At 40.7% G+C, this 14948-nt stretch overlaps 1 protein-coding gene across 1 annotated transcript; it reads left to right on the top strand.

The window, feature by feature from the left end:
• Positions 1-2059: 2059 nt before the first annotated feature.
• On the top strand, positions 2060-13608 carry LOC135519644 (polypeptide N-acetylgalactosaminyltransferase 5-like). Its single transcript, XM_064944886.1, has 10 exons — positions 2060-3854; positions 3997-4163; positions 4503-4622; positions 4784-4919; positions 6426-6545; positions 9206-9323; positions 9570-9899; positions 10402-10482; positions 12044-12196; positions 12519-13608. The coding sequence occupies exons 1-10, from the start codon at positions 2731-2733 to the stop codon at positions 12657-12659; spliced, it is 2490 nt and encodes an 829-aa protein (XP_064800958.1). The 5' UTR covers positions 2060-2730; the 3' UTR covers positions 12660-13608.
• Positions 13609-14948: the final 1340 nt, after the last annotated feature.

Raw genomic sequence — 14948 nt, 5'->3', positions numbered from 1 at the left:
AACAAATTCTAGATGCAGGTAAGACATTGGTTAATATCAAGAATCTGTGAGATGGAGTACCAGAAAACATATTGGTTTGAAATATCATTCAAACCAATGATACTGTTTTGGGGGAAACAAATACAATGATACTGAATAGCAAATTAATGAGACAAATTAAGTGGGAATGAAATATCCCCTGGGGAGCAAACAATATATCATATGTAGTGGACCCTTGTCTTGTGAATGATATGGCAGACAATATTGTACCTGGTTGAAGGCCTAGTTTCATCATTATGAAGGCCTATACGGTACCTTTGGTGATTGAGATGTTCATAGATGAGAGGGTCTATGACACAGGGTGCCATTTGAGCCGCAGGCATAGTGTCCCTTACAGAGATTTGATGGACTAGAGATCTAGGGATGCTCCATGACAATTGAGTAGCAGGACTATATTGCTATATTATATGAAATGCTTAATTGCTGATTAAAGCTAGACAACCTCTGTATGTGTAAACATAGTATGCAGGAGATTTACAATGTATTGCGTTTACAGCCATTGAGTGAACTATCAGTGCTTAGTTAAGAGATAAACTGAAAACTTTAATTGAGTCTGGCTCATTTATCTGACTTGTACATTGTTAGGGGAATTGTAGATAATAGACCATTAAATTAAGCTGAAGTAAAAACCCAGTTGATGCATGTGCCATGGATATTTTTCACACAAATGGAAAATATGTTACAAAAAGAAAAAAGGGAAGTAATTGATTTCAAATTAATTGTGCAAAGGTCTCCCTGATGGGTACCATCTGTCAAAACAAGCTGTACATTCAGCAAATCTAATCGTAATTTATTAAATGGCTAACAAATTACATACATCATAGTTAACACTGGGAGAAACTACCGCAGGAACTGTTATGAAACAAATTAGCTTTAAGAATTAAAGAAAATTACATCACATAACTAAATATTACACTCATTTCCGCCAGCCATATTTCTTAATGAATTCCGTAATTAATTTAATTCACACATTGTGCATAATTTGGAGCTGAAAATGTCAGTGGGTCAGACTTAACCACCATTCTTCCTGGCTGTCGGTTCCAACGAGAGACATATTAGCAAAACATGACCTCTTATGTAAATGACAGAGACCGAATGTTGTCATTTTAATTCCAAGGTCTGATTAGCATGTCCTAAAGATATCCTACAACTACATGTTGTCCATTTTACACATGCCCGTGTCAAATGAAGAGCTTCAATTGTCAGTCATTTTTTTTTTCATAATCCCTCTCAATTTCAAAAGAAAATGGCTACCGGTAAACAAGGACAATATAGAGCATATTGAGAATTCAGTACCTATCCCTATAACACAACATATGATGTAGATTTATTCACCTTAAACCAAAAAGCTGATCTATCCATTCAATAAGCGCTGCATGTTTGTGGGTGCCACAATAGATAAATGATAATGAATACATGAATAACTTGTCCAATGAATAGGATATATAAACTGACACATGCATTGTGAGGCTTCAGGGCTTTCCTGAGGCCAATCATTTAGCCAAGCCACTAATGAAAGCCCATGTACTGTGGCTAAGGGCAGCCACCAGGAGAGACAACACAACATCCACCCCGCCTGCCTGCCTCCCGCTCTCGCTCTCTCTAAGTGTTGGGGGGCACTTAATGGTCTGGATGGAGCCAACAGGGCTCCCAAGAGATGACTGCTGATGAAGTGAAAACCTGTTGTGTCCTCTCTTAATCACTGGCTAATGGCTATTGCAATACAGCTTTTATGACGCTCGTGTGTGTGTGTGTGTGTGTGTGTGTGTGTGTGTGTGTGTGTGTGTGTGTGTGTGTGTGTGTGTGTGTGTGTGTGTGTGTGTGTGTATGTGTGTGAGTGAGTGAGTCACTGAGTGACAAACACTCAGTTGAACGTTTTACTTAAATTGTGAATGTACGAATTGCAGAGACCAAAGTAAGCGACACACCTGTACTGGTTACACCGGTTATGCTTGATTTACCCTATTATCGCCATATTGACACGTCACACTTTGCTATAATTTCAAAGTTGAAAAAACGGATGTGCAAAGGTCCATTACTGACCCCAAAAACCTGTCGGGGGAAAGAAAAAAAAGTTTTTGTTCAGGCCTACGCTCACTGTGCGACGCATCATGCCTTCTTTTGTTTACATTAGACAGGCCACATCCACTTTCACGCCACCTTCGACGTACCCTAAAACGGTTTGCATAAAATGAAGCTGTCTATCCAGTTACTGTGTGTGCTCTCAACATTGAAATATGTCGTTGATGGGCGCTACCTCCACGACAGAACAGGGCGCAAATGTGTCAGAGAACTCAAATGGATGTCTGTGGTTTTGCATTCTCCTCAAGGGAATATGATATTTTCCTTTCTCATTCAAAGACATTAGGTGAGGGCAAGTAAGTGAACAACAAATTGCAAGATAATTGCCTGTGTACTTCCATAATAGTGGGCAGCGCATGATACACATTGTACGGTTCAGGGAAGTAAATGGGCAACGCCGAGGTAAGTTTTATTGATACATTGTTGCGTTTCGCTACAAAATTCACAATAGTTCAACAAACCGTTGTTTGGCCAAAACCGCGTGGAATGCCACGCAGGCAATAGCCTACTAAAACTACCCCAAAGTAAAGAGAAGTTGGAGGGGGAGAAGTATGACTCGTGCATGCATTAATAAGATACTGTGACCTAGTATATCCAGACGTACTAAACATGAAGGCTGTAAGGAAATACTTTAGGGGTAGTGGGAGGGCACTTGCATTTGTTTTCATTGCATCTGTCATTTGGCTACTGTTTGATATGGTAGCACTTCGCCTGTCAATGAATGATAACAGCCAACTTCTGAAAGAAAGCGTAGCGAAGGAAAGGCTGACTGTCACACCGCAGGCCACGGAGCGTACACAGTTAGACTTAGACCTGGACGAGGCAGGTAATAAAGGTCCACTTCAGAATGAAAAGAAAGTCCTTGAAGTGGGCAGAAAGCGAGGACCTGCTGCCAAAAAGGACCCGCAGTTGAAGGACAAAGTCAATTCACATGAGCAACAAGGGGGGAATGCCCAACCAAAGTCAGAACAAGGAAATTATGTCATTTTTAAGCCTAACCAAATCGAAACAGTGAATGATGTCACAGGACAGTTGAGTGTGCCTTTGAATACGAAAGCGCCTGTCAAAGACCTGTCAAAAAAGGCCGTGGACTTGATGCTAAATGTGGTGAAGTCCGAGGATAAGAAAGTGGCAGTGCTTTCGAATTTCACCAAAGTGCCACCTGGTGTTCAAGAAGGAAAACATGTGGAAACATTGACCTCAAAAAAGACAGAGAAAGCAGAGGAAAATATAGGCCTAATGCAAAAAGCCAAAGCAAAAATGGACCGAAAGAAGAATGAGAGAGTCCGAGATCCACTGGAGCCTGGCATACAAGAAAGCTTTATAAAATACAAAGTAGCCGTGGACCGCACAGTTAAATCTGTCAAAAAGGATGTACTGAAAGGAAAGGAGGTGGTCGTCAATATTAAGGACAAATTGATCAATGCCATTGATAAAGGTAAGCCGTATGCCTTAAAGGAGACCGTACTTCCTAGTGCAAAGTTTAAACGTCAACCAGGAGTTCCCACAAACTCTACAGACGTTCGAAACACAGGCGTTCACAAAGTGCTGGCATTAGACATGACCGAAGCCCCCAGAGATGCCGACGCAATTGGGCAATTTGGGAAAGCAGCCATGGTGCCCAGTGACAAAGAGCAGGAGGTGAGGAACCGGTGGAATGAAGGTCATTTCAACGTGTACCTGAGTGACCAGATCCCTGTGGACCGAGCCATCCCAGACACCAGACCGCATACGTGAGTCACACTCTGGCCTTGACCATATCATGCATACTCACGTATTCTCACACTTGTATTCCTCATACAGACACCCTTATAGTGATATAGTACAGTTAGCATTAGGTAACCTCTCTTGTTACTGTGTTGTGTTGTTCTCCAGGTGTTCTGAGAGTGTGGTCCATGATGACTTGCCCACCACCAGTGTGATCTTCTGCTTTGTGGATGAGGTATGGTCCACTTTGCTCCGGTCCGTCCACAGTGTCCTCAATCGCTCTCCACCACACCTTCTCAAAGAGATCATCCTGGTGGATGACTTTAGTTCCAAAGGTAAGAGGGAGGAGGAGCTTTCCTGGTAAACAGTAGAGGATGGGTTCAGAGTTTTTCCCTGCCGTCTGTTGTGTCCAGGGCAATTCTGGGCCCAACTGAAGACAATTTCATGACTCTAGGACCAAGAAAATGTGTTCAAACTAGCTACTGAAGTTTTGTAAATGTATATTCTTAATTGTAGAATATGGCATTTTTTTGCAATATACTGTGAAGTTACAGATTTGGAGATCTTCAGACAGCAACGATAGCATTATAAATAGGGCCTGGAGTTTCTTGGGCAGGTCACATAGTCAGAATGAACTCGGGGCCCTAAACACTCGCTCTCATCTACTCTTTCAGAATATCTCAAGAACCACCTGGATGTGTACATGTCCCAGTTTCCCAAAGTGCAGATCGTCCGTCTGAAGGAGAGGCAGGGCCTGATCCGAGCTAGGCTGGCAGGAGCCGCCATTGCCAAAGGTAACCAACCACATCCTGCTACATCGTATGACCACTCTCGCTTACATTGTATGCTGTTTAAACAAAATATTCAATGCAAAGAAATCTCAGTCTTGTCCTCCCGTACATGAGGCAGTCAAGGGTTTGTTTGTCTTCAGTGGATTGTTTGCATTTCCCTTCAGGTGATGTTTTGACTTTTCTTGACTCGCATATTGAATGCAACGTGGGCTGGTTGGAACCTCTGCTGGAGAGAGTGTACATAGACAGGAGGAAAGTGGCCTGCCCAGTCATCGATGTCATCAGTGACAAGGACATGGGGTAATGTATCATTACCATAATACTAAATGTTTGTGTCTCAAATGGCACATTTCCTGTATACTGTCCATTTGGAAAGTATTCAGACCCATTTGACTTTATATAGACAGGTGTGTGTGCCTTTCCAAATCATGTCCAATCAATTGAATTTACCACAGGTGGACTTCAATCAAGTTGTAGAAACATCTCAAGGATGATCAATGGAAATGAGATGAACCTGAGCTCATTTTTGAGTCTCTTAGAAACGGGTCTGAATACTTACACTACCGGTCAAAAGAACACCTACTCATTCAAGGGTTTTTATTTCATTTTTACTATTTTCTCAATTGTAGAATAATAGTGAATACATCAAAACTATGAAAAAACACATATGGAATCATGTAGTAACCCAGAAGGTGTTAAACAAATCAAAATATATGTTATATATAGCCACCCTTTGGCTTGAGAAGTGTAATTTCAAACTTTTGATTTCTTCACTATTATTCTACAATGTAGAATATAGTAAAAATAAAGAAAAACCCTTGAATGAGTAGGTGTTCTAAAACATTTGACCGGTACTGTATGTAGATAAGGTATTTCTGTTATTTATTTAGTATAAATTTTCACTATGGGCCCAGGTCAAAAGTAGTGCATTATGTAAGGACTAGGATGCCATTTGGGACGCCCCCTATTAGAGCTGGGCGATATGGAAAAAAATCCATATCACAATAAATTGACTGAATTATCACGATGAATTGAACAATAAATATCAAACATTAATGTGCATCAGTTGCTTTAAAAAAAATAAAAATACATTACACTTAAAACTACTACTACTTTAAAAGCTGTAGCTATCAATTGTCCTGTTAGCAATCGCCCATATTAGCGTACTTATTTAATTTCAAACTTCACATTTCTCTAGTGTAGGCTACTTTATCAGAATTATCAGTAACATTTTCTCAAGAAGTGATTATTTCGGTCGGTGTTACATTTTGGTTTATCGCCCCAGCTCTAATTTCAGTTATTATTCAACCTTATTGTCAAGGAGTTAGACCCCCCAAATTTGGTCTGTCAGTATCTTCTGGGGGTACAATGTCTCTTTATTTACCTATACTGGGCCGTTCTGGCTCGGACACTGCTTACTTATCTGACTATGTCCCTAGAGTTGCAAAATGTGTGATAACATTCCAGCAATGGAAGCTTTGTGTGTTGCCTACAAATCCTACATAATTAGAAATATTACATTCACAGCTATCCATCTGATACATTTTCTGAATATTTGAGTCAACGGCCTTCTGACTTCTAGGGTTCATGCTGGACTTACCTGTATATATTGCTGTGAAAAGTAACCCCGACGACCAGAATTGTATCAACTTGTTTTTATGCAGCCAGGTTTGATGCAACATCCTGTTTACTGGATGTTGTTGATATATGTGATTCATCGGCGCTATCTTGAGTTTCGCACGTTTCATTACCTCACGCATTGTTAATCCAGTAATGTAATATTTGTTTAATGATATTCTGTTTCAGCTATGCGTTGGTTGACAACTTCCAAAGAGGGGTATTCAAATGGCCCTTGGTGTTTTGGTGGCGCAGGTTATCAGAGGACGTCATTAAGAAGAATCACATGAAGGCTTCAGATCCCATCAGGTAGTTCTGGATTTCATTACGTCCCTCATTACTGTATGTTTACAAACACAGCAAATTGGCTAGTGTTTATTTTTCCTTCAGTGTAGCATTTGATTCAGGGTGTTAAATTAAATCTAAGAGTGAGAATTACACTTCACTCTGCAAGCCAGCATAATGGGATATGCTGGCCTGTAAAGCAGGAGGTTCCTAACACCACTGTTAGGGTAAAACGTGGCTTTCAAAGTAAGTAATTCCCACTAGGCACACACTGGTTGAATCAATGTTGTTTCCACGTCATTTCAATGAAACTACGTTAAACCAACATGGAATTGAAGTTGAATTGACGTCTACGCCCAGTGGGTTATGATATATGTAATGTATTGTCATAAACAGTTGCATGATAACATAGGAGGAACGGTTGGAACTCACTTGGTGAAGTCCACAGGATTGAAAATTGGCTAATTAAAAAAATCTGAATTTATTGATCACATACGCAGATATGTTTCTAGCTCCAACAGTGCTCCCTCTCCCTCCCTTTATCTTTCACCCCCTCCACTTCCCTCTAACTCACCAAGTGTCTCTCACTTTAAACTAGACAGAGCTTTCACTCTTGTGCCTAATAGGTACACAACAATACGCACAACAATACAAAAATAAGAAAATATCAGAACGAGCGATGTCATAATCCGGAATATACACTACCGTTCAAAAGTTTGCAGTCACTTAGAAATGTACTTGTTTTTTAAAGAAAAGCCCTTTTTTTTGTCCATTTAAATTAACATCAAATTGATCAGAAATACAGTGTAGACATTGTTAATGTTGAAAAATTTAAAATTGTAGCTGGAAATGGCTTTTTAATTTTTTCAAATTATGGAATATCTACATAGGCATACAGAGACCCATTATCAGCAACCATCACTCCTGTGTTCCAATGGCATGTTGTGTTAGCTAATCCAAGTTTATCATTTTAAAAGGCTGATTGATCATTAGAAAACCATTTTGCTATTATGTTAGCACAGCTCAAAACTGTTGTGCTGATTAAAGAAGCAATAAAACTGTCTGCCTTTAGAGTAGTTAGTATCTGGAGCATCAGCATTTGTGAGTTCGATTACAGGCTCAAAATGGCCAGAAACAAAGACCTTTCTTCTAAAACCAGTCAGTCTATTCTTGTTCTGAGAAATGAAAACTATTCCATGTGAGAAATTGCCAAGAAACTGAGGATCTCGTACAACGCTGTGTACTACTCCATTCACAGAACAGGGCAATCTGGCTCTAACCAGAATAGAAAGAGAAGTGGGAGGCCCCGGTGCACAACTGAGCAAGAGGACATGTACATTAGAGTGACTCGTTTGAGAAACAGACGCCTCACGTCCTTAACTGGCAGCTTCATTAAATGGTACCTGCAAACATCCGTCTCAACGTCAACAGTGAAGAGGCGACTCTGGGGATGCTGGCCTTCTTGGCAGAGTTCCAATGTCTGTTCTTTTGCCCATCTTATATTTTTATTGGCCAGTCTGAGTTATGGCTTTTTCTTTGAAACTCTGCAAACTTAACATTGTCACTAACCAGGTTTCCATCCAAACTTTTTATGTGTGTAAAGTGCATGATGGATAAACAAATGTCATGCCAGGCCTGATGGAAACAACATTTTTGGGTAAGTTTTCCAAATGTTGAAAAAACTAAATACGCTAGACAAGGTGGGCGCTCTATGTATTTGTAAAATGAATGATGGGAGATGCCGGTGGAAACGCTTTTATGTGCAAATAGTGTTATAATAACCATAATATTGAAGTAAACATGGAGTCATGTGATGACAATGTTGTGTGGTCCTCCCACTATGACTCATTGGGAAAGCATGCAATTTATTTAACTACAGATTAACTTCACAGTGCAAGGTGATGAGCCTGATGCTCCTTTCCAATAAATATTGAGGGTGTTATTGTGGTGACATGATGATCGACGCTTGGCTGCCATTTGACTAATAAATTGAATGTCTCTTTTGTCCATAATAATCTCTCTCATGTGGGCTATACGTGCTCTCTAGCCAACCATATATATATTTTTAATTTGGTACATGGGAATTTTAACCGCAGGAGGTATTTTTTTATGTGCACTACGCCATCACACACAGCCTTTATCTGCAAGTCAATTTGATGGAGACGCATCTCTGGTGGGGAAAATGAGCATATTGTTTTTATGCACATTTTTGGGAATATTTGCATGAAACCTAGCTAGTGTTGATTTAACACTGGAGAATTTGTTGTGTAGTAACAGTTGCGGATTAGTTCAAGTACATAAGTATTGGGGCCCTCTTCCAATACTTGGAAATGCATCCTTTGTTCCTTGTTTCCTTCAGTTAATCATCGGTCTATACACGATTGGATAGGTCAATGCTAGTTTTCGCCAACCTATTACTTTCACCAATCTAACCAGTTGAGATCAGCGACTACTTCAAGGAAAGGAGGAAGGAAGGCTGCAGGATGGAAGTATTCCAACAGGGCCAAGTTCTGACTAATCCGAATTACTCTTAATAAGACCAAGGAGGAATGTGGTGTTTTGAGAAAATTCAATCTCCAGGAAATCTCAACAGAAAACGTTTCGCAGTGAAACAAATGGTACTTATTGCATAATTTCAGGTTAGTCCCTCCGTTGTGTGTGTGACTGTGTACTTTGTTTCTCAGGTGTCCCATCATGGCAGGAGGACTTTTCTCCATCGATAAGAAGTACTTCTATGAACTGGGCTCTTATGATCCTGGCTTGGATGTATGGGGTGGAGAGAACATGGAGATCTCTTTTAAGGTCAGTGACTCATTTCTTCTGGGTTTTTTTTTTAGTGTTGTTTAAAAAAAAATAGAGATTTTGTTATTCTTCAACTTGTTCCAGGAATACACACTTAACTCCGCTCATGATCAAGGCCGCCTCTTAAATGGCACCCTATACCCTATGTAGTGCACTACTTTTGACCAGAGCCTGATGAGCAATAGGGTGCCGCGTGGGACTTCGATCGAATGTTCTGATCACATCCTACTTGTGTTGTTTTTGCAGATTTGGATGTGTGGAGGTGAGATCGAGATCGTCCCATGTTCCAGAGTGGGCCACATTTTCCGAGGCGCCAACCCATACAAGTTCCCCAAGGACAGGCAGAAGACGGTCGAGCGTAACCTGGCCAGGGTGGCAGAGGTGTGGTTGGATGAGTACAAGGACCTGTTCTACGGCCATGGATACTACCATCTGCTGGATAGGAGTATCATCGACATTGGCAACCTCACAGACCAGATCGAGCTCCGGAAGAAGCTCAAGTGCAAGAGCTTCAAATGGTACCTGGATAATGTGTACCCAGACATGGTTGCTCCATTGGTCAAAGCTGAGGGGCTAGTAGGTGTATTTTTTTATTATAAAAATAATTGATTTGATATTTATAGCACTTTTCCAGATGCTAAAAAACCCTTATGCAGTTTATTCCTGTGGTTTATAACTTTATTTGAAATTCTTAAAATCTTTGTCTCTACTGAATTAGTAGGAATCCAGTTTGGTGCCCTTTTTCTGGCAAACAATTGTTACTCTTAGTTTCTTTTTCCGCTAAGTTATCCAGCATCTCGATGCTGACAGACAATTGTACTTTTTTTATGAGAGGGGGATGTTTACTTGTCTGCTCTCAATGCCTCTGCAACACAGAGATGCCAATTGTCCTCTTATCTGAACAAAAAGTGACTGGATTGTGACCGTTGTCTGTCAGGATCTGTTGAAGGCTCAGAATGGAAAGAAATGAGAAGCTTTTCTACTGTCAATAGTGCAGTGACAATATCTACGTAAACTACTGTTATGACTGCTCAACGTATTGACATGAAATGTTATACCTGTGATCCTCCTTTGCTAGGTTTTCAATCGTGGAGTAAGAAAATGCCTCGCTCTGCAGAAAGGCTCTCTTGCCTTTGAGATATGTGATCTCAGCAAGCTGGTAAATACTCCTAAATTCCCCATTTGAAATGAACGTCTGTCTTATGACTATAACCCACTATGGAATTCCTGTTGAGTTCAACACACACCCAAGCGTCCTTGAAAACCCCATAGTTATCATGAAGCTTAATTATACAGTGCCAGTCAAAAGTTTGGACACACCTACTCATTCAAGGGTTTTTCTTTATTTTTACTGTTTTCTACATTGTAGAATAATAGTGAACACATATGGAATCATATAGTATCCAAAAAAGTGTTAAACAAATATATTTTGCATTCAAAGTAGCCACCATTTGCCTTGACAGCTTTGCACACTCTTGGCATTCTCTCAACCAGCTTCATGAGGTAGTCACCTGCAATGCATTTCAATTAACGGGTGTGCCTTGTTAATTTGTGGAATTTGTTTCCTTAATGTGTTTGAGCCAATCAGTTGTGTTGTGACAAGGTAGTGGTGGTATACAGAATATAGACCTATTTGGTAAAATACCAATTCCATATTGTGGCAAGAACAGCTCAAATAAGAAAAGAGAAACGACAGTCCATCATTGACTGACCTTCATGTCTTGAAGTAATCTGGGGAAATTTCAAGAAATGTAAACGTTTCTTCAAGTGCAATCACAAACACCATCAAGCGTTGTGATGAAACTGGCTCTCATGAGGACCGCCACAGGAAAGACCCAGAGTTACCTCTGCTGCAGAAGTTAAGTTCATTAGTTACCAGGTTCAGAAACTGCAGCCAAAATAAATGCTTCACTAAGTTTAAGTAACAGACACATCTCAACATCAATTGTTCAGAGAAGAATCAGGCCTTCATGGTCGACTTGCTGCAAAGAAACCACTACTAAAGGACACCAATAATAATAAGAAGAGACTTGCTTTGGCCAAGATACACAAACGATGGACATTAGACCAGTAGAAATCTGTCCTTTGGTCTGATGAGTCCAAATGAGATTTTCTTTCTTCCAACCGCCGTGTCTTTGTGAGCTGCAGAATAGGTGAACGGTAGGCTGTGTAAGGGCTATTTGACCAAGAAGGAGAGTGATGGAGTGCTGCATCAGATGACCTGGACTCCACAATCACCCAACCTCAACCCAATTGAGATGGTTTGGGATGAGTTGGACCGCAGTGAAGGAAAAGCAGCCAGCAAGTGCTCAGCATATGTGGGATCTCCTTCAAGACTGTTGGAAAAATATTCCTCATGAAGCTGGTTGAGAGAATGCCAAGAGTGTGCAAAGCTGTCAAGGCAAAGGGTGACTACTTTGCAGAATCTGAAATATAAAATATATTTGGATTTGTTTAACATTTTTGGTTACAACATGATTCCTCATGTTTCATAGTTTTGATGTCTTTGCTATTCAACAATGTAAAAAATAAAGAAAAACCCTTGAATGAGTAGGTGTCTTCAAACTTTTGACTGATACTGTATGTCTGGTATCCCAAATTGCACCATATTCCCTAGATATTGCACTACCCTATGGGTCTCGGTCAAAAGCAGTGCACTATATGGGTAATGGTGCCATTTGGGACACATCTTAACTATCCCCTCTGTCCCTAAACCTCAGAATCAGCACTTCAATTACACCTGGATGAGGCACATTCGCCAGAAAGATGTCTGTCTCACTGCTCAGGACAAAGGTAGCAGCCTGGCTATGCAGCCGTGCGACAACACCAAGCCACAGCTACGCTGGCTCCACAAGGCCTCCAACTCTGCTCTGGTAGGTTCGCATTACAGTGGGCCTTTACCTGCACTACTAGAGTTCTATGGATATCGATTGCATACAGAAGATGTACAGTGTGGTTGAAGTGAAGAGGAAATTCAGCAACTCTTGGAGGATAGTGGATGTTGATTGTAAATTGCTTCTTTATTGTTAAAACCATCACATTTTTGGTCCTTAGTCTTCGTCAGGGTTTGCACCTCAAGTCACAACACCTTGGTTGTAGAGCGAGGTAGCAGCAGTGCTCCTTTGCTGATTGAAAGTTAACATTATGTGCATCGTGGTGCTTACTGTACTATTTCCCTGTGTCGTCTTTGTTCAGATGGAGCACCTCGTTATGGAGCTTGCTTCCCAGCGTTTGTGTCTTGAGGCTGGGGCTCTGGGTGACCGCATGCAGCTGAAGAGGTGTGAGCCTACCAGTCCCTACCAGAAGTGGCAGTTCACACACTACCGCGCTGAATGACGGAAGTACAGGGCTACAGCACTATTCATGCATTAGTGATCGACACTCCAGTACTTGACTGTGCTGTGTGTGTGTGTTTTGGATGCGGTCTGTTGCAATAGGAATACGCGTGGTGTTGGTTGAGGGTGGTGTTGGGATGTGCAATATTTTTTTTTTAAATCATGATCAACTGTTGGATTTTGCATGACTTATGAGGCCCCAGAAATGATTTGAAAGGGCAGCTATTAGACAATGTAATTACAGTGTTTTTGGATGCATTGTTTATTGGAGTTGCACTTTTTATTGAGCTCTTTGGTTTTACACTGTATGTTCATCAGCTTTGCAAAAACAAATGTTCTCTGAAGAGCCGTGGCATATCGACTATTTTTCTACAGATGTTCTCTATATTGTAGCTCTCGGTTTGACCACACAATTCACCATATTTCTTACTGTTTCAGTGCCAAATGGCTGGATATATTATGCCACTTTTCCATGATTCATGTAAATACATATTTTCTGTCCATGTACCATTTTCACTGTTTGAAATACCATTTTATGTACAAATTGAAATGCATGCAGTGTGCATGAGCCTGTGTAGACATTACATATCACAGATAGCTTTGCTAAAGACATTTTTTTTTAATGAGATTAAAAATAATTGCATTGTTTTATGTGAGGTTATGACTCAGCTCCGGGTTGACGTTTCCCCTAAGGTACCGATCTAGGTTCAACTTCCCTTCCCCCAATCCTAACCTCAACGATTAGTGGGGGGGAAATGCAAAACTGACCCAAGATCAGTGTCTACGGGCCACTTCACCCTACATGTTATGTCTCACTTAGTAATAAAGAAGCAGCTCTTATTATCCTATATGGTTATAGGTTTAGTAAATAACGTATGTATATTTCTCTAACACTAGAGGGGACTGTTGTTGATAAAATGATATTCTTTCTCCTTTTCTGAATAGATATTAAAAATGATCATTTAATGCGGGTTTCTTTTTCCAATTTTTTGCAACAAATATTTCACGAGAACCTATAGGCCTACACTTTCTCACTGTTCTTATGGTAATATTATGGCATGGAAAGGTATGGCTATTACAGAGAGCTTTAGCGGTTAACTTCAGTAGTTGGATCTTATATCCTAATGGGAACTATATGCATTTAAATAGCAGGACTTCTTGGGTTGATCACCTTCAAATAAAAATTGCGGTGGGTTTTAAGATTCTTACATTCATAATTCCAGTGCTTACCAAACTGAATTGAAATCTATACAGGCCAGGTTCCTTGGGAAAGTATTCAGACCACTTGACTTTTTCCGCATTTTGTTACGTTACAATTACCCCATAATGACAAAGCGAAAACAGGTTTTTAGAAATGTTTGCAATTTTTTAAAATTTGTTTGAAACACCTTATTTACAAAACTATTCAGATCCTTTGCTATGAGACTTGAAATTAAGCTACGGTGATTCCTTGAGATGTTTCTACAACTTGAGTCCACCTGTGGTAAAGTCAATTGATTGGACATGATTTGGAAAGGCACACACCTGTCTATATAAGGTCCCACAAAAACCAAGCCATGAGGTCGAAGAAATTATCCGTAGAACTCCGAGACAGGATTGTGTCTGGGGAAGGGTACCAAAATATTTATGCAGCATTGAAGGTCCCCAAGAACACAGTGGCCTTGATAAATGGAACCACCCAGACTCTTCCTAGAGCTGGCTGCCCGGCCAAACTGAGCAATCGGGAGAGAAGGGCCTTGGTCAGGGAGGTAACCAAAAACCTGATGGTCACTGACAGAGCTCCAGAGTTCCTCTGTGGAGATGGGAGCAAATTCCAGAAGGACAACCATCTCTGAAGCACTCTACCAATCAGGCCTTTATGGTAGAGTGGCCAGACAGGAAGTCACTCACTTCCAACAGGACAATGACCCTAAGCACTCAGCCAAGACAACACAGGAGTGGCTTTGGGACAAGTCTTTGAATGTCCTCGAGTGGCTCAGCCAGAGTACGGACTTGAACCTGATCGAACATCTCTGGAGAGACACGAAAATAGTTGTGTAGCGACGCGCCCCATCCAACCTGACAAAGCTTGAGAGGATCTGCAGAGAAGAATGGGATAAACTCCCCAAATACAGGTGTGCCAAGCCTGTAGCGTCATACCCAAGAAGACTCAAGGCTGTAATCGCTGCCAAAGGTGCTTCAACAAAGTACTGAGTGAAGGGTCTGAATACTTATGTAAATGTCATATTTCAGGTTTTTATTTTGAATAAATTAGCAAATATTTCTAAAAAAACGTTTTTTTCTTTATCAC

The sequence above is a fragment of the Oncorhynchus masou genome, chromosome 29 (assembly GCF_036934945.1).
Source record: "Oncorhynchus masou masou isolate Uvic2021 chromosome 29, UVic_Omas_1.1, whole genome shotgun sequence".
NCBI lineage: Eukaryota > Metazoa > Chordata > Actinopteri > Salmoniformes > Salmonidae > Oncorhynchus > Oncorhynchus masou.
This window is presented reverse-complemented; position numbering and strand designations above follow the sequence as displayed.

Excerpts from the sequence above, each read along its gene's own strand:
- LOC135519644 (XM_064944886.1), top strand. The coding sequence starts at position 2,731 with ATGAAGGCTGTAAGGAAATACTTTAGGGGTAGTGGGAGGGCACTTGCA. Across the intron at positions 4,920-6,425 it reads ATCAGTGACAAGGACATGGG|CTATGCGTTGGTTGACAACT; the intron begins GTAATGTATCAT and ends ATTCTGTTTCAG. Across the intron at positions 12,197-12,518 it reads AGGCCTCCAACTCTGCTCTG|ATGGAGCACCTCGTTATGGA; the intron begins GTAGGTTCGCAT and ends GTCTTTGTTCAG.